This window comes from Gorilla gorilla, chromosome 20, assembly GCF_029281585.2.
Source record: "Gorilla gorilla gorilla isolate KB3781 chromosome 20, NHGRI_mGorGor1-v2.1_pri, whole genome shotgun sequence".
Lineage (NCBI taxonomy): Eukaryota > Metazoa > Chordata > Mammalia > Primates > Hominidae > Gorilla > Gorilla gorilla.
Window position 1 is genome coordinate 60,105,135 of NC_073244.2, and position 23,894 is coordinate 60,129,028.

General features: G+C 58.1%; 2 protein-coding genes across 11 annotated transcripts; one reads left to right on the forward strand and one right to left on the reverse strand.

Moving 5' to 3' along the window:
* The first annotated feature begins 166 nt into the window (after window positions 1–166).
* IRF3 (interferon regulatory factor 3) lies at window positions 167–6,157 on the forward strand. Of its 5 annotated transcripts, XM_063701505.1 has the most exons (8): window positions 167–194; window positions 979–1,238; window positions 2,311–2,482; window positions 2,567–2,637; window positions 3,208–3,400; window positions 3,497–3,877; window positions 4,985–5,116; window positions 5,896–6,157. In XM_063701505.1, exons 2-8 carry the CDS (start codon window positions 987–989, stop codon window positions 6,138–6,140), a joined length of 1,446 nt encoding a protein of 481 aa, XP_063557575.1. In that variant the 5' UTR covers window positions 167–194; window positions 979–986; the 3' UTR covers window positions 6,141–6,157. The 5 variants fall into 5 exon arrangements, with proteins under 5 accessions (XP_063557575.1, XP_018870989.1, XP_018870991.1 ...); XM_019015444.3 differs by lacking the exon at window positions 167–194 and having other exon boundaries at window positions 987–1,151; XM_019015446.4 differs by lacking the exon at window positions 167–194 and having other exon boundaries at window positions 987–1,151; window positions 5,001–5,116.
* Window positions 6,158–7,090: 933 nt separating this feature from the next.
* SCAF1 (SR-related CTD associated factor 1) lies at window positions 7,091–23,594 on the reverse strand. Of its 6 annotated transcripts, none has more exons than XM_063701502.1 (11): window positions 23,483–23,594; window positions 20,592–20,705; window positions 20,315–20,372; window positions 19,524–19,669; window positions 19,100–19,200; window positions 18,896–19,011; window positions 12,030–14,861; window positions 11,295–11,377; window positions 10,856–11,074; window positions 7,836–7,964; window positions 7,091–7,520 (listed from the first exon to the last, which is right to left on the reverse strand). In XM_063701502.1, the coding sequence occupies exons 2-11, from the start codon at window positions 20,697–20,699 to the stop codon at window positions 7,329–7,331; spliced, it is 3,984 nt and encodes a 1,327-aa protein (XP_063557572.1). In that variant the 5' UTR covers window positions 20,700–20,705; window positions 23,483–23,594; the 3' UTR covers window positions 7,091–7,328. The 6 variants fall into 6 exon arrangements, with proteins under 6 accessions (XP_063557572.1, XP_063557574.1, XP_030863079.2 ...); XM_063701504.1 differs by having other exon boundaries at window positions 7,735–7,964; XM_031007219.3 differs by having other exon boundaries at window positions 19,524–19,618; window positions 23,483–23,593.
* Between the last annotated feature and the right edge of the window lie 300 nt (window positions 23,595–23,894).

Genomic DNA, 23,894 nt, shown 5'->3' on the forward strand with positions numbered 1-23,894 from the left:
TCGGCTTTCGGGTCTGTTACCCAAAGAATGATAAAGTTGGTTTTATTACAAGAAGTCGATCGAAAAGAGAGCCCCAGCGCTCTAGAGCTCAGCTGACGGGAAAGGGGGTGCGCAGCCTCGAGTTTGAGAGCTACCCGGAGCTCCAAGACAGGGGTGGGCTCCAGCTGCCCGCACGCCCCGACCTTCCATCGTAGGTAACGCGGAAGAGCCCGGGAGAGCGTTGGTGGCGTCCGAGATCGAGGAGCGGGAAAGAGGATGGGTCTGCACGGAGAGTGGAAAGGCAGGCTGTGTACTCTGGGGAAAGTGGAGCAAGGAAGGAGCTACAGTGGCCGACGCTGGAGGTCGGCTGCAGAAAAACTAGAAAAAGTAGGGAGGGAAGAGGAAAAGAGGAGGCGTCTACACTGAGGGGGTTCTAGAGAGGGAGGGGTGGACTCCGTAGATGGGGGTAGTTCAGTCTCGAAACCTGGGGCGTGCTCTGTCCTGGAGGAGGGAGGCAGGCAGTCGGAGGGGAATTGGATGGAAGTTCTGTGTTGGAAATGTTTTGGGAGATCTTCTGTAGGGGGACTGTGGAAAGGGGTCTACATTGGGGTAAGTGCAGGAGGTAGAGGCTTACACGTGAATCGATTCTGCACTGAAACAACTAGGGAAAGAGGATGCTACCCTGAAAGTGGGGATACTTACTTTCGATGATGTGGGGGAGAGAGGAGGTCTATACTGGCGGAATTGAGGGAGTGGAGGCTCTGCACTGAAGACGCTGGGGAAGGGTGTGCCATGGATATGGGAAGGAACCCTAGCTGATTAGAGAGCCTCTCGGGAGGATGGGAGGATGGGAAGAGGAGGTTTCCTGTTTGTACCCCCGAAAATATGGGTGAAGGACCTGTGCCGTGGCCCGTGAGAAGGAGGTCTGGGTGCGGAAACTCCAGGCCAGGTGGGTCCGGGGGAGGCCGGTCGCGCCCAGGAAATGCCCTATACGCGCAGGCCGGACCATGGGAACCCCAAAGCCACGGATCCTGCCCTGGCTGGTGTCGCAGCTGGACCTGGGGCAACTGGAGGGCGTGGCCTGGGTGAACAAGAGCCGCACGCGCTTCCGCATCCCTTGGAAGCACGGCCTACGGCAGGATGCACAGCAGGAGGATTTCGGAATCTTCCAGGTGCGTGCGACGACCTGGGACGCTGGAAACCCGGAGCTGCGCGCTGGGCGGAAAGGACTCCTAGTGGGCCCGGCTGAGAAGGCGGAGGTGGCGCGCGAGGGGCGGGCTCGTGCCAACGCTGGTGGGTGGGGCTAGAACGGGAGGGGCGGGGCTAGCCGGATCAGCTGACTGATGGTGGGGCGCAAGCAGGGTTGGAGCTGCAGAGTTACGGGAATAAAACCGGGAAAGCCGGTTAGTACGCAAAGGAAATGCATCCTGGGGGTTTGGGGCTTTCCAGAGGCCGGGGCTCTTGGTTGTAGGATAGATACTGGGGGATGGTTCTTGAAACATCAGAGGTGAGGCCTGGAGCCCCAAATCTGAGGTTCCTAACCACCGAATTAGTATATGCCAGAGGTGGTAAACACTGTGAGGGGCGGGGTTATCACAGAGGGTGTCGCGGGGCAGGTGGTGCACGGGATTAGACACCAAGTTGGACTTGGAAGCCTGGCTTAGAAAGAAAAGGTTTTTGGGCCGGGCGTGGTGGTTCACACCTGTAATCCCAGCACTTTGCAAGGCCAAGGCGGGAGGATCGCTTGAGCCCAGGAGTTTGAGGCCAGCTTGGGCAACATAGGCTCCATCTCTTTAAAAACAAAAACGAAACAAAACAAAAACCAAAGAGGTTTCAAAGGCTTTTGAAGAGGCCGAGCACAGTAGCTCATGCCTGTAATCCCAGCACTTTGGGAGGCCGAGGAGGACAGATCACCTGAGGTCAGGAGTTCAAGACCAGCCTGGCCAACATGGTGAAACCCCATCTCTACTAAAAATACAAAAATTAGCCAGGTGTAGTGGTGCCCACCTGTAATCCCAGCTACTCAGGAGGCTGAGACAGGAGAATCGCTTGAACCGGGGAGGCGGAAGTTGCAGTGAGCTGAGATTGCACCATTGCATTCCAGCCTGGGTGACAGGAGTGAAACTCCATCTCAAAAAGAAAAAAAGCCTTTTGAAAACTAGAGGTGGGGGATGGAGGTAGGTGGGACGGGGGGATTTGGGGATGGACCTTGCAGAGTTAGAACTTGCCAGGGAAAGAGGGTGGTGTTAGGACTCGGGAGACAGGGTTAGGGCCCCAGGAGCAGGATCTAAGTCGTCCTCCCCCACTATCCTGACACCACTGTTGCCCCAGGCCTGGGCCGAGGCCACTGGTGCATATGTTCCCGGGAGGGATAAGCCAGACCTGCCAACCTGGAAGAGGAATTTCCGTTCTGCCCTCAACCGCAAAGAAGGGTTGCGTTTAGCAGAGGACCGGAGCAAGGACCCTCACGACCCACATAAAATCTACGAGTTTGTGAACTCAGGTGTGCCAGATTGGGGTTCGTGTGGGAGGCTGGGGCCCCAAGGGTTCCTGGCACTCCTACTCCCCTCACCACTTTTCTCAACAGGAGTTGGGCACTTTTCCCAGCCAGACACCTCTCTGGACACCAATGGTGGAGGCAGTACTTCTGACACCCAGGTGAGAATGTGCCCAACCTTCATGCCCCTCAGTCTCTGACCTGTCCCCATGGGCCTTGTCCTCTCCCTCTAGACCATCCCCCCACTCCCCTGCCTCCAGCCTGCCCCTCACCTGAGCCAGTGCTGACCCTGTCTGTCCCTGCCCCAGTCTCCTCAGGAGAAAATTCCAAGTCTTCACCCAGCATTCAAGGCCCGAGCACACCTTCCCGGGATTTCATGGATTTTGATTCGCAGGGGGCTGTCAGCCTCTTGGGAACTGAAAAACTCCCTCACCTTGATCCTGCTGAGGCCCAAGCTGGGGGAGCATCCCCTCTGAAATTCTACCCAGCCTGCTTTGCCCAGGTCTTAACTACATAGAGCCAGATCCCTGGGTTGGAATGGTAGCACCTGGCGTTCATTAGTGTTTGTTTGGCTGTTGATGCCATGGCTGGCTCTGTCCCCAGGCTGGAAGCCCCTTGAAGGCAGAGCTCAAGCCTGACCTCCCTGCATTGCTGAGAACAGACCTGGTCCGTATGAAGTCTCCAGAAAAGGCTATGGAAATGCCTGATTCTCTTTTTTTGTTTCCCTCCAGGAAGACATTCTGGATGAGTTACTGGGTAACATGGTGTTGGCCCCACTCCCAGATCCGGGACCCCCAAGCCTGGCTGTAGCCCCTGAGCCCTGCCCTCAGCCCCTGCGGAGCCCCAGCTTGGACAGTCCCACTCCCTTCCCAAACCTGGGGCCCTCTGAGAACCCACTGAAGCGGCTGTTGGTGCCGGGGGAAGGTGAGTGTCAGCTGCAGGCTGGGAGGGCTGAGGTCTGGGCGGCAGCCCCTGACTCTCAACCCCTCTCCCCTTCACGCCGCTGCTGCCGCTGCTCAGAGTGGGAGTTCGAGGTGACAGCCTTCTACCGGGGCCGCCAAGTCTTCCAGCAGACCATCTCCTGCCTGGAGGGCCTGCGGCTGGTGGGGTCCGAAGTGGGAGACAGGACGCTGCCTGGATGGCCAGTCACACTGCCAGACCCTGGCATGTCCCTGACAGACAGGGGAGTGATGAGCTACGTGAGGCATGTGCTGAGCTGCCTGGGTGGGGGACTGGCTCTCTGGCGGGCCGGGCAGTGGCTCTGGGCCCAGCGGCTGGGGCACTGCCACACATACTGGGCAGTGAGCGAGGAGCTGCTCCCCAACAGCGGGCATGGGCCTGACGGCGAGGTCCCCAAGGACAAGGAAGGAGGCGTGTTCAACCTGGGGCCCTTCATTGTAGGTGAGTGAGACAGGGGCTTCGCCTCGCCCTGGCCAGTACGAAGCAGCCTGCACAGTGGTTAACAACTCAGGATTGGCTGGGCACGGTGGCTCACGCCTGTAGTCCCAGCACTTTGGGAGGCTGAGGTGGGCAGATGACAAGTTCAGGAGTTCGAGACCAGCCTGGCCAACATAGTGAAACCCCATCTCTACTAAAGATACAAAAAAATAGTCAGGCGTGGTGGCACGTGCCTGTAATCCCAGCTACTCGGGAGGCTGAGGCAGGAGAATCGCTGGAACCCAGGAGGCGGAGATTGCAGTGAGCTGAGATCGCACTACTGCACTCTAGCCTGGCAACAGAGCAAGACTCCATCTCGAACAAAAAAAAAAAAGAACTCAGGATTAGGACTGAATTCAGACCCTGGCTGCCCTTGGCCCGCTGTATAACCGAGGCAAAGGACTTTGCCCTGAGCCCGTGGAATCCAAGGACGGTCTCCTCTCTCTACCCGCCTGCCAGCGCTAGGGTGAGACACAGGCCCAGTACACAGAGCGTGCTCAGGGAATTAGCTGCCACTGTCATCATCATGGTAACTAATGATGGTGAACAGACCAATAGCAGGAAAGCTACATCCCTTAGGGTTTCGCTGTGCAGTGGCACTTTCTGCCATGATGGAAATGACAGTCACCTGCACTGTCTGGTGCAGCAGCCACTAGCCACAGGGGCCAAGCACTCAGGTGAGGCGAGTGCAACCAGGACGTGATTCGTTTTAATTGGTTACAATTTAAACTGAAATAACCTTACATGACTAATGGCTGCAATCGGACAATGCAGCCTCAGACGGGACTGAATGCCAACCAGCTTCTCCAGATTCGCTGAGCATCCTTGGGAGCATGGGCCCCCTACTCTGGGCCTGTTATGAATGCTGAGGCTTGGGGGCATGAGGGTGTGGCCTTCCAACAACCCCACCCTGATGGGAGGGAGGGAGGGAGGGAAGGAGGGGACTTTCCCCAAACAAGCAGTCACCTGGTCAAGGCAGCAGAGGGCCTTAGGTCAGGGGAGATGGTGGGGGTTATCATTCAAGTTTACAGGGAAGGGTGGGTAGAGGGTCCTCTTCTCATCCCTGACTAGGCTCCTGGGCCCCCAGATCTGATTACCTTCACGGAAGGAAGCGGACGCTCACCACGCTATGCCCTCTGGTTCTGTGTGGGGGAGTCATGGCCCCAGGACCAGCCGTGGACCAAGAGGCTCGTGATGGTCAAGGTGCCTGCAGACCTGAGTCCCTGGGGCTGAGAGGGGTGGCCTTACAGACGGAAGAGGTTGCTCCCAGGAACTCCATCTCCCAGAGGGCCCTCTAAAAAACTGCAACTTCCAAGATCTCTGCAATAACCAGTTTTTCATCCCCGGGAGCTCCTTCCCATGGCCTCACCTGCAGAACCTGTTTTGAACTCTCTAAACCAGTGGTCCCCAAACTATTTGGCACCAGGGACCAGTCTCATGGAAGATAATATTTCCACGGACAGGGAGGGGGTGGTTTCGGGATGAAACTGCTCCACTGCAGATCATCAGGCATTAGATTCTCCTAAGGAGCAGCCTAGATCCCTCACGTGCGCAGTTCGATAGAGTTCGTGCTCCTCTGAGAATCTAATGCTGCCGCTGATCTCACAGAAGGCAGAGCTCAGGCAGTAATATTCCCCCACCCGCTGCTCACATCCTGCTGTGCAACCTTGTCCCTAACAAGCCGTAGGGGGTTTGGGGACCCCTGCTCTAAACCATGTAGAGCTAGCTGGTGGACTCAAGTTTTAGCTGCCATTGTGAGGCCATGGCTGTGGCTCCCAGGAGTCAAGATCACAAGACTGCTCAGCCCTGACGTGTGCGTGCGTGTGTGTGTAAAACTACAACTCCCAGCAGCCCTAGGCCTATGGTTCATCCTGGGTTACAGCAGGGGCTGCAGGGAGTTGTAGTCCTCCCAGCCCTGACTCCTACCTTGGTGGACACTGGCTGGGTGTTTTCCCTGACTCCTGTCCCCACTTCTCCTGCAGGTTGTGCCCACGTGCCTCAGGGCCTTGGTAGAAATGGCCCGGGTAGGGGGTGCCTCCTCCCTGGAGAACACTGTGGACCTGCACATTTCCAACAGCCACCCACTCTCCCTCACCTCCGACCAGTACAAGGCCTACCTGCAGGACTTGGTGGACGGAATGGATTTCCAGGGCCCTGGGGAGACCTGAGCCCTCGCTCCTCATGGTGTGCCTCCAACCCCCCTGTTCCCCACCATCTCAACCAATAAACTGGTTACTGCTATGATCACTTCTTGTGCGTGTCTGGTGTTGGGTGCCCTCTGACCCAATATGGTTGTTATTCCCGCTCAGGGTCTCAGTTTACCCATCTGTGCAGCTATGTACAACTCAGGTGCTCAATGCATGAAGACCAAGCACTGCAGGGAGCAGCTGACACCTCCTCACTTCTGCCCAGGGACCTGGTGGGTGATGGCTATCCCCATGTTGTAGACCAAGACACAGGCTGGGAGAGGCGCAAAGGTCACAGAGTAGGAAACACAAAGACTAGCCAGAACCCAGGCCCCCTACCTTGCCTATGAACAGTCTGGGCAAATGGCCCTTCTCCTTCCAGGCCTCAGGCTCCCCTCTACGTGGGGCTGGAGGGGGCCTTGGTAAAGGGGCTCTGTGGCCACCCTGGAGCCTGCAAAGCCTGCCTGCCTGGTGACCCTGGGCACTGTCACCTCTCCTGGTTGGGCCGCAGTTCTGGGTGATGAAACCGGCAGAAGCCAGCGCAGCCCTGACTCACCCTTCGGCCCTTGCTGCTCTGTGCCTCAGTTTCCCTCTCAGGACAGTGGATGAGATCACCCCAGCTTCACGGGGCTGCTGAAAAGAGAAGCCAACTCAATGGGGAACACAGATCCTGCTCTGGGAGCAATTCCAAGGCAGGCACATGGCACCCAGGAGCCGAGCTGGGAAGATGCTGATCAGGTGGGGTCCGGCCCCTGCCTCCCTGTGAGCAGCTCGCTCCCAGCCAGAGACTGTGCTAAGTGCTCCACCTGTGTCTTGTTCAATCATCACAACACCCACTACACAGATAAGAAAACTGAGGCCCAGGGGAGGCGGCTGCCCCAAGTCACAGTCTGGTCTCTGTCTCCCATCCTCAGCCTCCTGGGGGTCCCTCCCCAACCCTCTGGCAAATTTGTCTCCGAAAACAAAGGGTTAGAACCATGGGGCTCAGGGGTAATGTTTCATGAAATCTTTAATGAAATTGGGGAGAGGGGCACAAACAGAAGGGAGGGGCACTGGGGACAGGCTTGGGGGCAAGGGAGGTGGGCACGGGGCAGGGCAGGGGGCTCTCCTCTTCCCTGCAGCAACCCTCCCCCAGTCATCCCACTGACGGGGGAGGGAGGTGGGGAGGTGGAGCCATAAATACGTCCAGAGTTTCAAAGAGGTGAGGGGCGAAGAGCTGGCCAGGGCTCTCAGAGAGGGGGCAGGGGCAGGCCCGGGCCACCCTTGTCCGGGGGCCCTGGCTCCTTGGGCGGCCGTGGGGGCCCTGGGGGGTCCCCTGGCTTGCGACCGTGCTTGCGGAAGTAGCGGTAGCGCTGGACGTAGGCCCGCACCAGGTTGCTCACCTTCACTGGGTTGATTTCCCCACTTTTGCTGTGGCAGATCTGGGGGGCCAGGGACAGTTGGAGTCACCACCAGGCTCCCGGGGCCCCATCCACCCAGGACTGTTGGGCGCAGCTTGGAACTGTGGTAGGAGCTTCCCCAATAACCAGGCCAAAGTCCCTCTGTCCCCCTAGACGATGGGTGCCCCAGGGCCAGCGGAACAGGCCCAGGTGGCCTTGAGAAAATCCCGTCACCCTCCTCACCTCCCAGACTGACCTCCTCCCCGTCTCCCATCCGCGTCCATCTGTCTGCACACATCTGTCCCTCCAGCTCGTTCTCTCCCCGGCCTGTGTCTGCCCCTCTCTCCGGGTGCCCACCTTGTGGACGGCCTTCCTCAGGATGTCCTTGTACTCCTCCTTGGTGATGTCCTTCTTCTGATAGTACGGCTTGATGGCCAGCTTCACCTCCTCCACCGCCCGCTCCTGCGTGTGCAGCTTCTTCAGATACTGGTGGGGTGGCGACAGCGGGGGAAGACACAGCAAGGGCCAGTGAGTACCTGCGGAACCTCCACCTCCACTCGCCTCTGCTGCCAGCCTAACCTCTCTGGCCGTCCGGCTGCTCTCAGGCTGGAAGTCCTGCTGAGGGTCTGTCCCATGCGCCCTCTGCTGCAGGTGCCCGGGACCAAAGGCCAGGCCTGGGCCTCTGCATGTCACTGAACATCTCCTGCAGGCCGAACCCTGGGCTGCTCCAGGCCTGGCCGGGACCAGGACATGTGTGTCGCCTGCCCTCACAAAGTTCAGTCTGATGAGAAGACAGGCATTGGCCAAGAAATTGCAGCTGGTTTTGAATCAGACTCTAGAGGCGGGGCTGTAGAAAACTGCACAGGGCTTTTCACCGCGGGAGCGGGGAGGACTCAGTTTAGGTTTTTACAGTACTGCTCTGGTCACCCAGGGGATGGAGGGGGTGGCTAGGGGTGAGGGGCACTGGGGAGTGGGGATGGGGACTGACCTTGAGCCCATTTGTATCAGAAGCCTGGTCTGCCACTCCCTGTCTCTGACCCCTGGGATGCTCAGCCAAACCTTTTTGTGGCTCATTTTTTGTTTCTTTGTTTTTGAGACAGGGTCTCTCACTGTCATGCAGGCTGGAGTGCAGTGGCACAACCACTGCTCACTGTACCCCTGGTCTCCTGGGCTAAAGTGATCTTCCCACCTCAGCCTCCTGAATAGCTGGGACTAGATGTGCCACCCCCACGCCTGGCTAATTCTTGTACTTTTTGTGGCAACTGGGTCTCACTATGTTGCCCAAGCTGATCTTGAACTCCTGGGCTCAAGCGATTCACCCGCCTCGGCCTTGCGAAGTGTTGGAATTACAGGCATGAGCCACCGTGCCTGGCCACCTTTGTGGCTCATTTGTAAAAGGGGGACAGCACCTATGGGTAGGACTACAGCGACACACATGGAGGACATGGCACAGGCTGGGTACAGAGCAAAGACTCAATCCAGGGGAGCTGTGCCTGCTCCGAGGGGGATGGCCATGGGATGAAAAGGGGAGGACGCAACAGGGACAGGGCAGAGAGCCTCCGAGGCAAGGCTCTTCCCGCCTGTGGCCAGCAAGCTAGGAGATCCTGCAGCCGCAGGCTCAGGGCAGCAGCTGCAGCCCTGGCCTCAGGCAGAATCCTTGCAAAAGCAGACAGGAAACCTCTAGCCAGAGAGCCACGTGGGACCAGAGAAGAACAGGCCTTCTGCAGGCACAAGGGACAGTCCCTTGGCACCACGCTTGGAGAAGCTGCCCTCCCAAGCCAGGTGACTATCAAAGTAGGGGCAGGTAAACTGAGTCCTGGGAAGGGCAGGGCACAATGGCTAGCCGACTCCAGGAGCAACATCAGTGACACTGTCTGACGAGCTACTGAGCTGTTAGGGCAACTCTGTGGCCAAAAGAGACACAGGCTGCCCTGGAGGGACTTCTCAGGCTTGCCTGGCCCCACACGATGTGGGTCTCTAGAGACGCTGCTCCCCAATACCCATCTCGGATGGGCAAAGCGGGGCAAAGGGCAGAGCACAGACCAGGGCAGAGCAAGGGCCACTGTAGACCAGGGGGTCCTCACCGTCTGAGTCCTGCAGCGCAAGGCACAAGCTACGGACAAGTGACCGACTAAACTGCAGCCCCGCCTCTGTGGCTCACACGGGATGTTTAATGGGGTTTATACAGCTTTATCTGGCACGGTACACAGCTGTGTAAGGGTGGCCAACATCACCGTCTGGCTATGGGCTACTAGACTGTAAGAAAACACATCTAGGCTGGGTGCAGTGGCTCATGCCTATAATCCCAGCACTTTGGGAGGCTGAGGTGGGAGAATCACTTGAGCTCAGGAGTTTGAGACCAGCCTGGGCAACGTAGTGAGACCCCAACTCTACAAAAAATGAAGAAATGAGCTGGGCATGGTGGCGCGTGCCTGTAGTCCTACCTACACAGGATGCTGAGGTAGGAGGATCCCTTGAGCCCGAGAGATCAAGGCTGAGGCTACAGTGAGCTGTGACTGTGCCACTGCATGCCAGCTTGGGTGACAGAGCGAGACCCTGTCTCAAAAACAAACCAACCAAGGCCGGGCACGGTGGCTCACACCTGTAATCCCAGCACTTTGGGAGGCTGAGGCTGGCAGATCACCTGAGGTCAGGAGTCAAGACCAGCCTGGCCAACGTGGTGAAATCCCATCTCTACTAAAAATACAAAAATTAGCTGGGTATGGTGGCGGGTGCCTGTCATCCCAGCTACTCGGGAGGCTGAGGTAGGAGAATCACTTGAACCCTGGAGGCGGAGGCTGCAGTGAGCTGAGATGGCACCATTGCACTCCAGACCGTGTGACAGAGCAAGACTCCATCTCAAAGAAAAACAAAAACAAAAACTCACATCTAGACCTGACCGAGAGAGAAACAGCCCCAGAGCCCAGGAGTAGGAGCCGGCCAGAGCAGCTGAATAAGAACCTACATTACTGTCTGCCTGGCACCCATTCTCCCCCGCTTCATCTAGAAACAGGTTCTTGAGTTTTCATTCGGAAACCACCCTCCCCCACTCACACAGAGAGGGAGACAGCGCGAGCAACAGATAATCAAGGGGTGGGCTGCAGCGCGGGGCGTCTCTTCCAGGGTGTGTATATGTGGGGTGTACACACACAGCCCCACACATGCACAGACGCGATTTTCCTTTGGACACGCCCAACGCATTTCCTGCTCACCCGTTCCAGCAAAGTGGAGTTCCTTATGGTTCCATGACTTTGGTCTCTACGGCCCTGTCTCCCTGCCTCAGTCTCCCTTTCTCCTTGGGCCCCCGTGTCTCAGTTCCTGTCCATATTCTCTACAGAACTGTCACCACCGCCCCACCTCTCCCCAGGCCAGCTCACCTTATCTGTGTCCCCACGGCCCTCAGAGCTGCTGCTGCCCTCTCTCTTGTCAGACGTGGCAGCCAGCCCGGTGGGGGTGGGGGGGGTCGAACCGCAGCCCCCCAGAGGGAGGCTGCCAGGAAGCAGGTAGCTGGAGGGGCCAGGGGGCAGACCCAAAGAGGTGGGCACAGGAGCTGGGGTCACCCCCAGACTTGAGGGTGGCTTTCTGTGGCTGAGGATCTGTGGGAAGAGGACAGAGGGGTGATGAGTAAAGGGAGGTGGAGGGGAAGAGGGGACGTGCACCCCACTGTTCCCAGGCTGACTTCCCCACAGCTGAGGCAACAGGCTCCTCTTCAGGCCGATACCTTGCCCCAGAGCTGCCAGGCCTGCGGTTCCTCTCCTAACCCGAGGCAATGGACAAAAGAAGGGGCGGCAGGGACTCTCCCCCAGGGGAGCCCACCTGGTTGGTGGCCTGGATCAGCTCCTGGGCCTTCGCTCGGCTCGCCAGGTTGGCTTCTTCCATCTTGAAGAGAAGTGCAGTCACTGCAGGAGGCGGAGAGGTGACAACATGAAGATGGGAGAGGTGACAGGACAGGAGCTGGTGAACCTCACCTGGACACCTGCTATCATCTCCCGCCCTCGGCCCCAGAACAGCCACAAGGCCTCACGCTCAGAACTGGGAAAAGGGGGCCTTGGCCAATGAGAGAACAGCCCACACCACGAATGTTCTTGGGACTCCAGGTGTGTGGGTGCGGGGTTAGCCAGGGTCATGCAGTGATGAGACAGTGGCAGGAGTGAGATTCTGCCTCCTGACCCGCTGTGGCCAGTCCCAACCTCTCTCCCCACCTCTGCAGTCTAGTAGAGGCAACCGCCATCCGTAAGGAATACGATGCCCTGCTCAAGCCATTCTTTCTGGTCCCTCTCTCCTACTCCCCATCTAGGGGAATCCCAGAACCCAGCCCACCACTCCAGTCTGTACTTGCCACCACCTGCTCTCGCCAGCCCCTCTCTCCCAGTACACCCAGGCACCTAGAGCACCTAGAGCCTGGCTGGCCTTTACTCACCCCCACCCTCCCAGTCTATGTCCCTATAAACCTCTCCCTGCCAGGGCACCCCACTGCCTCTAAGTCTGTACCCTCCAGTCCCCATCCTGTCTCACCTGCCCCAGCACCACCCTCCCCCAGGGGACACTCACAGGCCAGGACGCCGCTGGTGGTGCAGTCCACACCAGCCGGCAGATTCCAAGGCATGGGCGGGGGCAGCGTGGGCAGCTGGGAGACACGGGAAGCTGGCCCGTCCTCCGCCCCCGAGTCACCGGCTGTGGACCCCGCGCTGGGGGCAGTGCTTGGGGCGGCTGCAGCAGTGCTGGTGGCCGTGGTGGTAGCAGGCTGCTGCTCCTCTTCTTCCTCCTCCTCCTCCTCCTCTTCTTCTTCCTCCTCCTCCTCCTCTGCCCCACCTCGGACCCCAGCCTCCTCAGTGGCCTCCTCGGGCAGGAAGGAGACCTCAGGTGTCTTGCAGCTGCTGTCCACGGTCTGCGAGTCCGGAGTGAGGGCAGGGGGTGGTGGGGCTGCCTTGGGGGGCGGGGTGCTAGGAACCTTGGCTGCCCGCTCCTCCCCGGACCAGGAAGTCTCCTCCGCCCCCTTGGTGCCTGCCGCCTGGCTGCAGCTATCCGCCTTGGACTTCTTCAGCGACACCTGGCCACCACTGCCCCCGCTGCCACCTCCGCTGCGGACCTTTTTCCTGGTCTTGGATGGCTTGGTCTTTCCCTTGGTCCCCTTGGCTTTCTTGGCCCCTGCCTTGGCCTTGACCTTGGTCTTTTTGGGCTTGGTGCTGCCCGGAGCTGCTTTGGCCATCTCAGTGGGGGCCCGCTCGTCAGGTTTTAGGAAGGGGGAGCGACTCTCGCGGTCACGGCTGAATTTGACGCCAATGGAGCCCAGGCCGGCTGACGCGGCATCCTTGGCCGGGGTGGTGCTGCTGACACCCTCGCGGATCAGCACCGCCACCTTGGACTGCAGCTTCACCTTCCGGGAAGAACAGGAGGACGACGAGGATGAAGAGCCTGAGCCGCTGCTGACTGGTGGCTTTGGCGGGGGCCCTGAGGAAGGCGCCGACTCCTTGGGGGGCCGGGCCTTCTTGGATGACCTGTCCCTGTCCCTATCTCTGTCCCTGTCCCGATCCCGGTCACCCCCGTCCAGCGCCTTCCGACGAGACCCCTTCTCCCGGGAAGAGGAGGAGGAGGAGGCGGCCCCCGAGCGGCGCCGATCCTTCTGGCTGCTCTTGCCGCCCCGCTCCTCGCCGCTCAGTCCCTCGGAGTCGTACAGGACCTCCCGCTTAGGTGAGGAGGCCGGAGCAGGAGAGGGTCCTCGGGGGTCGGACTTGTCAAGCCGGCCCACCGTGATGGTCCGCTTGATGGCGAAGAGGTCGTGGTCCGTGAGGTCCTGGATGGAGGGTGGCACGGCCCCCCGGCGGCGGCTGTCGCGGTCACCACCCGAGGTGGAGCCGGAGGGCGGCGGGGCGGGCGCCGGGACCTTCTCGCTGCCATCCCCAGACCGCTTCTCACCCCGAGACCGCGACCGCTTCTTCTTCTTCTTGCTGCCGCCACCGTCCCGGTGTTTCCCGCGGTGCCGCTCGCGCCTCGAGGACGACGATGAGGAGGTGGCCGGGGGCGGGGAGGCGGAGCGCCGCCGCCGTCGCCGCTTCTCCCGGGACCGCGACCTGCGGCTGCCCCCGCGGCGGCGGTCGGTGCTGCGCGAGCGGCGGCGGGTGGAGCGGGAGCGGGAGCGGGAGCGGCGGCGGGCGGACGACGAGGCGTGGGAGCCCGGCTTGCGGTCCCGCGAGCGGTGCTTCTTGGAGTCCCAGGGCGAGGCCGGGGCGGGCGGCGCGGGCTGGGTGCCCGACGAGGACGAGGCGGCCTCCTTGGCCTCGCCGCTGCGCTTGCGTTCCCGCCTGGACTTCTTGCGCGTGGGCGGACCAGCAGCGGCGGCCGGGGCGGGCGCGGGCGCCGGGGAGGGCGAGCGCTGGCGGTAGCGCTCCCGCCGCTGGGTCAGGATCTTGCGGCGCAGGTCCAGGCCGCCCCAGCGCGAGTCGGCGGCGGGCGGCGCGGGAGCCGGCTCCCCCAGGTCCACCTGCAGGGCGCCCTCGCCGTCCGACTCCGCATGCAGGGACAAGAAGTCGTCCCCCTCGGGGGCCCGGGGAGCGGGAGGCTGGGGAAGGGGCTGGGCCGTGGGGGTGGCCGAGGCGGCCGGCGGAGGTCGGGCGGCCCGGCCGCCGGGGCGGAAGAGGGACAGCGCCAGCCTGGGCTCCTCCTCCGGCTGGACGATCTCCCCTTCCTCGATCTCCGAGTCGCCGGGCGGCAGCAAGGGCGGCGGGAGGGCGGCTCCACCAGCGGTCACCACCTCCACCGAGACCTTGCCTTCCCGACAGGCCTCTGCCTCGGTCCCCACCACGAAGACCCGCCGGCGCATGGCTCCATCAGCCCGGGTGGAGTCCACCTGGGGCGGCGTTCCAGGGGCCGGAGTCGGCTGTGCGGGCTGCGGGTCCGGGCGGGGGCTCTCGTCACCTGGGAAGTCCTGGCTCAGGCTGTTGTCATCGTAGATGCCCGCCAGGGTCTCCGAGATGCGGCTGATGCTCTGGGACAGGCCTTCCTCCTCCTCCTCGTCTTCCTCTTCCTCTTCTTCTTCCTCTTCCTCCTCCTCTTCCTCCTCAGGTGAGGGGGTCCCGGCTGATGAGCTGGGGTTGGAGCCGGTGGGCTCGAAAGGGTCGTACTTTTGCTCCGGAGCAGGCGGTGGAGAGTAGGCCTCGTCGGTGGGGTGGAAGGGGTCATAGATATCGAATCGGGGGGCAGGTGGGGCTGGGGGTGCAGGGGGCGGTGGGGGTGGGGGAGGGGAAGGGGAGGAAGATGAGGGAGAAGGGGAAGGGGAGGAGGATGCAGAGGAGGGGGCAGGGGGTGGGGCAGGGCCCCCGTCTCCCGTGCCCAAGGTGAGGTGACGGGCACAGGTGGGTCTAGAGGAGTTCGACTGTGGAGAAACTGCAAAGGAACAGGGAGAGAGAGGCGCTCAGGGCCTTTGCCTCCCTCCTGGCGCCTGCTTGCTGGCCCAGCCGTGGACACTCCCTGGGCCACCAGGTCCTGCCCAGGAAGCCCCAAGTGCTTCACAGGAGCCAGCCGTAGGATGCTCCCAACAACTGCACACCATGGTTCTTAACCCAAAGGTCACAGGAGGAAACTGAGGCAGAGGGCTGCAGTATCCTCCCCAAGGGCACACAGAGAGGAGGCAGCAGTCAGGGTGTAAACTCAGTCAGTGCGGCCCCGAACCTGCACTCCCATATCCTGAGACAGCACTGGCCTGACCCTGGGCAGTGTACCCTGGCCTTGAAACTAGGAACTATCTTGACCAGTGCTGGCGACCCATCCCAGGAGGTGGAGGCTGCAGTGAGCTACGACCACAACACCACACTCCATCCTGGGTGAAGAAGAAACAGGAAAACAGGCTGCAGGGGGAGAGCTGGGATTCAAACCTAAGTCCCCCTCCAAGACAAAAACAAGCTCCGGCCTGCTGCGCCAGCTGCCTCTCGTGGGAGTTTCTCCCGTTTGGTAGAGGGTGAGATTCCAGTGCAGAGCCAGGAAATGGCAGAGCTGGGGAGCCCAGGAAGGCTGGTCTTCACCCCAAGCTCTTCACTCTGTGCTGAGTCCCCACCCAAGGAATTACATCTGCTCAGGACTCAGAGACACCACTGACCAGTGACGGTGGCAATGACAAAGGTTTGCCTCTTCCTCCAAACCAGGCATGGTGCTTCGTATGTCACCTCATTCGCCCCGAAGAGCCCGCTGCACTGTGCTAAGTACTACAGTCATGATGCCACAGTCACACGATGGAGATGGCTGACAGAGGCCACATCACAGGCAAGGATGCCAGCAGAGTGGTGTGAGGACAGTGCCAGGGAAGGAGAGGGGTCAAGAGGGCAGCACCAGAGCCACCCCTTGATCCAGGGGCTGGCCCTCACCAGCCACGTGACCACAGGCAAGTGGATCAATGTGTCTTACTTCAGTTTCCTCATCTATAAAATGGGGCTATGTTCATTCATCCAACACCCTTTATGGCCGGGTGGGGTGGCTCATGCCTGTAATCCCAGCACTTTGGGAGGCCAAGGTGGATGGATCACCTGAGGTTGGGAGTTCGAGACCAGCCTGACCAACATGGAGAAAGCCCATCTCTACTAAAAATACCAAATTAGCCGGGTGTGGTGGCACATGCCTGTAATCCCAACTACTCGGGAGGCTGAGGCAGGAGAATCACTCGAAACCGGGAGGCAGAGGTTGCAGTGAGCTGAGATCACACCACTGCACTCCAACCTGGGCAACAAGAGCAAAACTTCATCTCAAAAACAAACAAAAAAAATATCAATGAGTGGAGTGTACAGTCCCTCAGCTTCCAAGGGCTTAGGGGAAGATGAAGCAGGGGTGATGATGACAGCATTTACTTCCCAGGATAAGCGGAGGAATAGATGAGTGCGCAGAAAGAGCCAGGCTGCACCTGCTGCTGGGTGAGGACAGTCTGAGCCTCAGCTTTTCCTAGCCTCATTGCTATTCCCAGCACCTTAAGCACAAAATACTCCACGGACTAGAGCGCTCTGCAAACACGCGAGATCCACAGCTTTATATAAATTTCTGTATGGGATAGGATTATGGGTGAACTTTCTTTTCTTTTTAAAGCTACCTGGAATAAGCAAAGAAAACATAACCTCAGAGTCCCCCTGAAAACAACTACTATTAGCTTCCGGATACACCCTTATCACTCTTAAGGCCCAGGGGCCAAATCCAGCATACCACCTGTTTTCCTAAATCAAGTTTTAGGGGAACGTTGCCTCACCCATTTGTTTACTTATCCTCTGCAGCTTCTGATTTTTTTTTTTTTTTTCTTTTAGAGGGAGTCTCACTCTGTTACCCAGGCTGGAGTGCAGTGGCACGATCTCAGCTCACTGCAACCTCCATCTCCTGAGTTCAAGCGATTCTCCTGCCTCAGCCTCCCGAGTAGCTGGGACTAGAGGCGTGTGCCACCATGCCCAGCTAATTTTTGTATTTTTAATGGAGACAGGGTTTCACCATGTTGGCCAGGATGGTCTCAATCTCTTGACCTCATGATCCGCTCACACTGGCCTCCCAAAGTGCTGGGATTACAGGCGTGAGCCACCGTGCCCAGCCCTACAGCTTCTGATTTTAAAGAAATTGAAACACTTTTGTGGGCCCCTAAGAATGTCATAAGTCCTAGGCACCATATCTCTGTACTTAATGGATAAATCATTTCCAGCTGTTAAAAAAAAAGGGGAGGGTGTGTGGCAGGCATGGTGGCTCATGCCTGTGATCTCAGCAGTTTGAGAGGCCAAGGCAGGAGGACTGCTTGAGCTCTGGAGTTTAAGACCAGCCTGGGCAACATATCAAGACCTCATCTCTATTAAAAATTTTTAAAAAATTAAAAATAAAGGCTGGGCGTGGTGGCTCACGCCCATAATCCCAGCAGTTTGGGAGGTTGAGGCAGGCGGATCACTTCAGGTCAGGAGTTTGAGACCAGCCTGGCCAACACAGCGAAACCCCACCTCTACTAAAAATACAAAAATTAGCTCAATGTGGTGGCATGCGCACCTATAATCCCTGCGACTCAGGAGACTGAGGCAGGAGAGAATAACTTGAACCCGGGAGACGGAGGTTGCAGAGAGACTAGACCGCACTACTGCACTCCGGCCTAGGTGACACAGCAATACTCCATCTCAAAAAAAGAAAAAAGAAAAAAAAAAAACTAGCCAGGCATGGTGGCATGCACCTGTAGTCCCAGCTACTCCAGAGACTGAGACAACAGGATAACTTGAGCCCGGGAATTTGAGGCTGCAGTGAGCTGTGACTGTGCCACTGCACTCTAGCCTGGGGGATGCAGTGAGACCCTGTCTCAAAAAAAACAAACAAGGTAGCAGGGCACAGTGGCTCACGCCTGTAATCCCAGCACTGTGGGAGGCTGAGGCGGGCGGATCACTTGAGGTCAAGAGATCAAGGCCATCCTGGCCAGCATGGTGAAACCCCATCTCTACTAAAACTACGAAAATTAGCTGGGTGTGGTGGCACGCACCTTGTAGTCCCAGCTACTCAGGAGGCTGAGGCAGGAGAATCGCTTGTACTCAGGAAGTGGAGGTTGCAGTGAGCTGAGATTATGCCACTGCACTCCAGCCTGGGCGACACAGCGAAACAACGTAAACAAGGTAAACATGACCTGGCACAGAGTGGTGTGCCTGCTCTACCACAGAACTGGTGCTCACGGCTCACAGCTGGTGCCCATAGCTGACTGCACCTTCTTCTCCTCTCCCTCCAACCCCTCCTCCAAATACAGATGTTCACGTAGAAGGAAGGCCTAAACCCAGGGTTCTCAACAGAGTCCAGGGCTCAGCAGCATGTATTGTTTAAAGTGAAAATTCCTAGGTCCCACCCCAGACCTGCAGAATCAGAACTCCTGGGAGTGGGCTCAGCAATGTGCAGAGTAACAAGTCCTCCTTGCAAGTGAGATGTGCGTTCCTCTTGCGGTCTAAAGGGCTCACAGGGTTACCGTTGTGTGTGGGGTTGGAGGAAGAGATTCCTCCTTGGGCAGCGCACATCTCAGACATCAAAAACTTGGGCTTCAGACTCAGACACACCAGGGCTCAAGGCCCAGGCACCCCATGGAGCATCTGGCTGTGTGCCCTTGGGCAAGTGCCTGCCCTTTTTCAGGCTGTCTGCTTCTCTGAAGATAGAGATTCGAAGAGTCCCCCTCCTGGGGAGATGAACGCCCAGTGCAGTGACACTAATACTTAGCGTGCCGAAACCAGTTGTCACACACGCTGACCACTCCCACATAGCCCCAGCACATCAGTTTTTACTTTATGTACCTCTGTATGCGCCTACAGCCTTAATCACGTCTAATACGAAGAGAAGGGAAAGGTTTTGTGTAAATAACATGATCACCGCTACCATCACTACCAAAAACAGCCGATCCCCACACAACTCCACGACCACCTGCCCAGCTCCGCCCTGGCCCCACATACCCGTTTTGCCCGTCCTCCAGGCCCTGAGACGGGGCAGCAGGCTGGGCACAGGCAGAGGGATGGGATCTCTGTCCCCGATTCGGACCTCAGCCACCAGCTCCAGCATGTCCTCACTTCTGCAAGGCGGAAGGGGTGGGTGAGCCTCAGGGGTGCTTCTGGCTCTCACGCTGAGGCCTCTCCCACTCCAGCTGCCCAGCTACTCACTCGCCAGGCCGCAGGTCCAGGCGGCTGGGAACCCAGGTATCCGGGGGATCCAGGACACTCACCAGCCCTGCGAGGAAGCTGTCCGCGGCCATGTCCAACACCTGGAAGAGGCCAGAGAGGCTCTACGCCATCCCTGGTCACATGAAGACTGGCAAATCCTGCTTCCCCACTCCCTAACCTCTCAGGAACCCAGACATCTAAGATCCCCAAGAAAACTGAGGATCTAATTCCTATAGCCTGACTGCCATCAACACTCAAAGCTCAGGCCCACAGATCAGGCCCCCAGACTCTCCAACATTGCCCCTGGTCAGCATCGCAGAGCCAGGAGTCCAGGTCCCCAAACCCCATTCCCCCAGACTCAGGCCCCCATCCCTTCCTCCCTGATACCCGTGAGTCAGGCCCCCAGCCCCCTCTTCTTACTCACAGTAGCCGTGTCAGTGCCCCCTGATTCCTGGGAACGGGGCTCTGACCGTGGACTCCGGCAGCGCCGCCATCGAAGGCCATGACACCGAGAGCCATCTGGCGAGAGATTTGCATGGGGGATTGGACACAGGGGACTTGCTGCAGAGACTTGCGGGGTAGAGGAAAGAGGAGCTTGATCTAGTTCCTGACAGCGGAACCAGCCTCCCGCATGCTCTCCAGGCCTCCATGCGCCGCCTCCCAGGAGGACTTCCCAGCACCCACTTCAGAGGCTCCGACGCTCAGCCATTCATCCTCCTGTCTGCCCGCAGACACCTCAACCTGGCATTCAGGCCTTGCTGGGATCCAGTCCCCACAGACCTCTCCTGCCTCCCCCCACCCCACTCACACCCTCCTGCATGCCAGCCCCAAGGGAGCCCAGCGCAGCCCCTTGCCGCTGCACCCGTGCTGTAGGCCTGCTGCAGCTGATCAGGCTTCCCTCTAATCCTAGGTCCTTAGACTCTTCTAGGTCCTTAGAAAGCCGTTCACTGTCCCTGCTCTGGGAAGGTGCCCTGACCCGTCTCCCACCATGCTAGCTCAAGTGGGCCTCCTGCCCTCTCCCAGCACTGTGCCTGTCTCCCTTCCACTGCACACTAGGCCCTTCCAAGGCAGCTACAGTGTGTCTGCCCATTTTTGGCTCCCCATGCCACCACAAGGGTGGCACCCAGGAGGCTTCAGAAAAGCTTGTATGAATGACATTAGGATAAAGAATGCAGAGAGGGGGCAGGGGCTAAAAGGAACCGGAAGCCGCCATACCTTTATCATTGGGCAGGTCCCCCTGCAGGGAGCTTCCCACAGCCTGCTGGATGGCTCGCTGGGGAAGGGGGGAAGAACCAAGCGTCAGAGGACCCAGGCAGATGCTTTGCAACCTCTGCCCCTTGGGAGACAGACATCCCAGACACTGACAGCCAGACTCAAGTGCTTCATGGGAGCCAAGAGTCCAGCGCCCCTGCCTCAGGCCCCGGCGTCAGGCCCCTGGAGTGTGGATGCCCAGCTCCTCCATCCCTCAGTGCCAGGAGCCCAGCAGCCTCACCAGGATAAAGGCAGAAGGAGAAAGCGTGGGGTCTCTGTCTGGCGGACCATCGCCCCGATCCTCGCCCGACTCCTCTGTCTTCCCTCGAGACTCATCTTCTTCCTCCATGGTCACCTGGGGGTCCAGGGGGGAGAGTTTGGAGTGGAGGTCCCGGGAGAAAGGATGGAAGTAGAGGATAGACATGAAGACCTCAAGGGCCCCACACTACCTCCCTCAGCATCCCCTCTGGCACCCCTCCTCTCCTCCACCTCATCCCACTCCACCCTGTGCTTGGGTGCGCGCTGGACCCAGCACAGACACCCCAGGGACTAGGAGCAATTCTCTTCCTTTTTTCTGGGTTTCAGGTGCCTCTTATGCCAAAGGGAGGCCTCCCTGGCCTCCGCTTTTAACATCTCACTCCTCAATTCCCGCAGCTTCCCCAACAACCTATCCAAACTTCAAGACCTCATTCCCTGGCCTCCTAAGAGGCAAAGCCAACACCAAGGTTTTTTGTGTGTGCTGCACTGTGATTTCAAAGGGTGTGTTCCACAGTCCTATAAACCCACCTTTCCCAAGGCCAATGTGCTGGGCAATATTCAACGCCATGCCTCAAACACCACACAGCTTCCTAGAGCATCAACTGTCCTCGATGGTGAGGACCACCCCCAAATTTTATTTATACACCTAAGTTGGAAACTTCATTGAGTGATCTGCAAAACCAGTATGCCATTTTTAAAATAAAAACGCTAAACTTCAGAAAGACATGCTGAAGGAAAACTTCACAGGAGGCATTTACCTATCGCCATCTGCACAAAGCCTTTGCAATGTCATGGAAATTCTTTGATATGATTCCCCAGTCAGGCAGTTGAAAGATCATCCATCAAACAGGTGGATGTCTTGATTAGGGCTTCAGAAAAATATGAATATTTCAGCTGTAAGCTTCCCCATGACTGTCAAATCTGCTACTCGTAAGACAATATCCAATCTCAAAATTCCTAGAAAGCTTCAAAATCCCTAACCCACAACTCAGTATGCTTAATTGTAAATGCACGAAATAGGAGCATCTATCTCAGAGAATGGCTGTGAATATTCAAAGCCTGACTTCTGCCACACATTTAGAGCACCTCAAGTGCTCAATACGGATGAACAGGAATGACACTATTAGCCCTTAACGCACAGGTTTCCCCTACATCTGTCTCCTCGCTTCCCCCACAGCATGCCTGCAAAGACAAGACCCTGGTCCTGTTCTAGATCCCATATAGATTTTCAAACCATGCCAAGCCTCCATATTCAGCCTCCCAGCTCCACCTAATTCCTAACTTCCTAAGACACACCCAACCCTGATAGTCTATTACATCCCAGCCTCTTTCACCAATACTCAATAAGCTCAGCCCCAGTTCCTGGCCCTGGAACTGCTCTCCAGCACCTCCTGGGGAAGCACATGCTACCTACAACAGTGACTGTCACATATCAGAAGCTTAATCAACATCTGCTGACTACAGGCTGAGGGATCCCCAAACCCTCTGCAGTATACAAAGATGCTTGCTTGCTCATTTAGAAAGCACCAGGCTTCGCAGACACACCCTCAGCTACTGAGATCTTCTGAACAGAAGAATGCTCTGCAGATACTGCTAGGTCCTGTCTGGATCAGTGGTTTCCCCAACAACAGGGTCATATACCAGTTTAGTGCTTCACAAATAGCTTGTTTTAAAAAGTAAATAGAACAAAATAGTTCTTCGCAGCACAGCACAAGTAGTAAGTGGAAATGTCAATTCGTGGAAGGTGAGTTAATGTTAATACATTATGTTATATAATGTTAAATACATTATGACTGTCTGTACCAGGTCTCAATGAAAAAATGTATCTTAATGCAGATCACGGTCAACATGGCCCAGGTTTCCCCTTGAAAAGCACTGTAATAGTGGGTCTAGATGATCCTCCAGACTCTTCCAGACTAATGTAGATTAATTCTAACTCTCTCAATAACCTCCAGGGTAATGCAGAATCTTAAAACATTTTTCATTTGAATTACTGTCTGAAGGGCAAGTATATCTAAGCTGGGCAAAATTTCCTCATTCTGTTTCCGTATTATTATTCGCCACAAGCTGCTCTGACCCCAAAGGCATTCAAATTTGCTCCAGGCATCAAAACTGCATTCCTGCAGTCACATTAAAGCCATCTAGATGGTTCCAGGTCCTTCTAACTGCCCCCAGCCTCCTGTCACCCATTATTAGACACTACCCATACCTTGGAGACCCCAGACCCTCAGTACATCTCAATATTTGGCGCCCTTCCCTGGTGGGCATAACCCAACCCCCTAGGGGGCCCTAAATGACTTAGCCCTTGAACACTTCTTCTACGCCTGATAAATGGCCCCAGACTTATGCAGACCAGTTGCATCCTCAGGCCAGCCCATGCAGACACTTTCCAGCCCTAAAAGACATACCCCAGGCGCTCTAGATGGCTCTGAAGATACTCTTCAGGTCTTGCAGACCCTCCTTCACCCCTGGGACATATCTCAAGATCTCAAGATGGCCCCAGAACCCTCTAACCAGACCCTAGCCTCCGGTCAGCCCATAAAGACAATCTACAGTGTCTAACAGACACGATCCAGGCCAGCTGTGTGATGGAGGGCAGGCCTTAGGCTCGGTCTAGGCCCAGAGACGCCCCAAGTCCTCTCGGAGACGCCCCATAGACGCCCCCAGGAACCCAAGGATGCGTCCCGGGGCCCTGAGAAGGCCCCCCTCTCGGCGCCAGGTTTCGCCGCAGCTGCCGGGCCCGAGACCGCCCCGAGAAGCCCTCCAGGACCCGTGGCTTGTGGGGAGGACCCCGGGACAACTAGCGACCCAACTCCGCCCCGCCCACCCCAATAGGCCCGAGCCCCGCGGCCCAGACTGCCGCCGCCATCTTACCCCGCCGCTCGGGCTGCGGCTCCGGCCCCGGCGCGGGGCGGGGCGGGCTGGGGCGGGGTTCGTGAGCAAAGGAGGAGAGAGGCGGAGCTAAAGCGCCGCCGAGCTTGCCGGGATTTCAAGTACCAAGCACGGCGACGTGAAGGCCGGCGGGAAGGCAACCGCACTCGGTTTCCCAGAAGCCAATGGGACACATGGGGCGGGGGTCCGCGCGATGCACGCCGGGAGGCGTAGTCCGCGCAACGCCTCTGTCGCGCGGGGACAGCTAATGGGGTGAGAGGTGAAGTGGGCGGGGCCGCGGTAGCCCGCGATGACGCCCCACAGTGCCCTGCGCGCGCGCGGAAAGGGTGGCGGAACAGGAGGTGACGTAAGAGGCGCCAGGCAGAACAGACGCAAGGGAATTGTAGTCCGGCGG